Genomic DNA, 1,165 nt, shown 5'->3' on the forward strand with positions numbered 1-1,165 from the left:
ACCTGGGAGGGCCGGGACTTCTCCTTCAGCCCTGGTGGGTACCTGGTCCAGCCCACCATGGTTGTGATCGCCCTCAACCGGCACCGCCTCTGGGAGATGGTGAGAAGGGGGTGAGCCCAGGGGCCCTTGGTTTCTTCTCATTTTGTCCCCAGCCCTTCTTGTGCCCACGGCTGAGCAGAGAGTCCCTTCTGTCCCTTATCCAGCCCTTCATCCTTTAGGTCTCAGCTGAAACATCTCCTCCACTGGGCAGCCTTCCAGGTCCCCCAGGTTGGGCGAGGCACTTCAGCTCTGGGCTCCCACGACACCCTGGCCTCCCTCCACTACAAGTACTGTTATCACATAGTCTCGCCCGTGGGGCACTAACCCACAGCTGTGCTGGCCAGACGGGCATGCAAACAAATAGAACCTGAGGAGCTCAATGCCTGAGTGGAGATGTGTGCAGGGCACGTGGGCGTAGGGTAGAGGCCAGGAATTCATTCTGCCTTCAGAGGAGGAAATTGGAGAAGACTTCACGGAAGTGGGGACATTTGGGCTGGGCTGTGGAGTGTTGAGTAGGAGCTCACTAGGAAGGGATACTAACCTGGTATAGACAGAGGGGTCGGAGGGTTTGGGGCATTTTTAAGTGATGTGTTTGGGGGTGTGAAGACTGAGGAAGAAAGGTGAGGTGATGGGGATAAGTTGGACCTGGGCGTGAAGGGCCTTGAGTGCTGGGGTGAGGTCTTTATACCAAGGCCAGGGAAAATGAGCCTGGTGAGGTAGACTCAGGCCTCGGGAAGATGCCGTAGGCTGGCAGCAGTGTGGCGGCTGGACCAGAAAACACAAGGACCGGAGCCGGGGAGGAGGCTGAGGGAGCCCTTCCTTCTGGCCCTCCCGGCCCCTCTCTCCTACTCTCCCGTTCTCCAAGTGCTCCGGCTCCAGGCCCTGCTCTGTCCTGCTCCAAGCGTCCCTAGGTGTGAGAGGGAAATTCTGGGCCCTGGCAGGCACCGCGCTCCCCCGCCAGAGGCCCCACCCAGAGGGTGGGAGTGATGGGGCTGGAGGGCCCGGGCTGAGGCTGGCCACCCTCTGCAGGTGGGGCGCTGGGACCATGGCATCCTCCACATGAAGTACCCAGTGTGGCCTCGCTACAGCGCCACCCTGCAGCCCGTGGTAGACAGCCGGCACCTGA

The 1,165-nt window shown here is 60.8% G+C and overlaps 1 protein-coding gene across 1 annotated transcript in view; it reads left to right on the plus strand.

The window, feature by feature from the left end:
* GRIN2C (glutamate ionotropic receptor NMDA type subunit 2C) overlaps nt 1-1,165 on the plus strand; it is an 11,000-nt gene that overhangs the window by 3,386 nt on the left and 6,449 nt on the right. Inside the window, 2 exon segments of the mRNA XM_025047116.1 lie at nt 1-99; nt 1,069-1,164. The exon segment at nt 1-99 is cut by the window's left edge and continues 15 nt beyond it. Coding sequence (XP_024902884.1) covers nt 1-99; nt 1,069-1,164 — 195 coding nt within the window.

The sequence above is a fragment of the Pteropus alecto genome, unplaced genomic scaffold (assembly GCF_000325575.1).
Source record: "Pteropus alecto unplaced genomic scaffold, ASM32557v1 scaffold134, whole genome shotgun sequence".
NCBI lineage: Eukaryota > Metazoa > Chordata > Mammalia > Chiroptera > Pteropodidae > Pteropus > Pteropus alecto.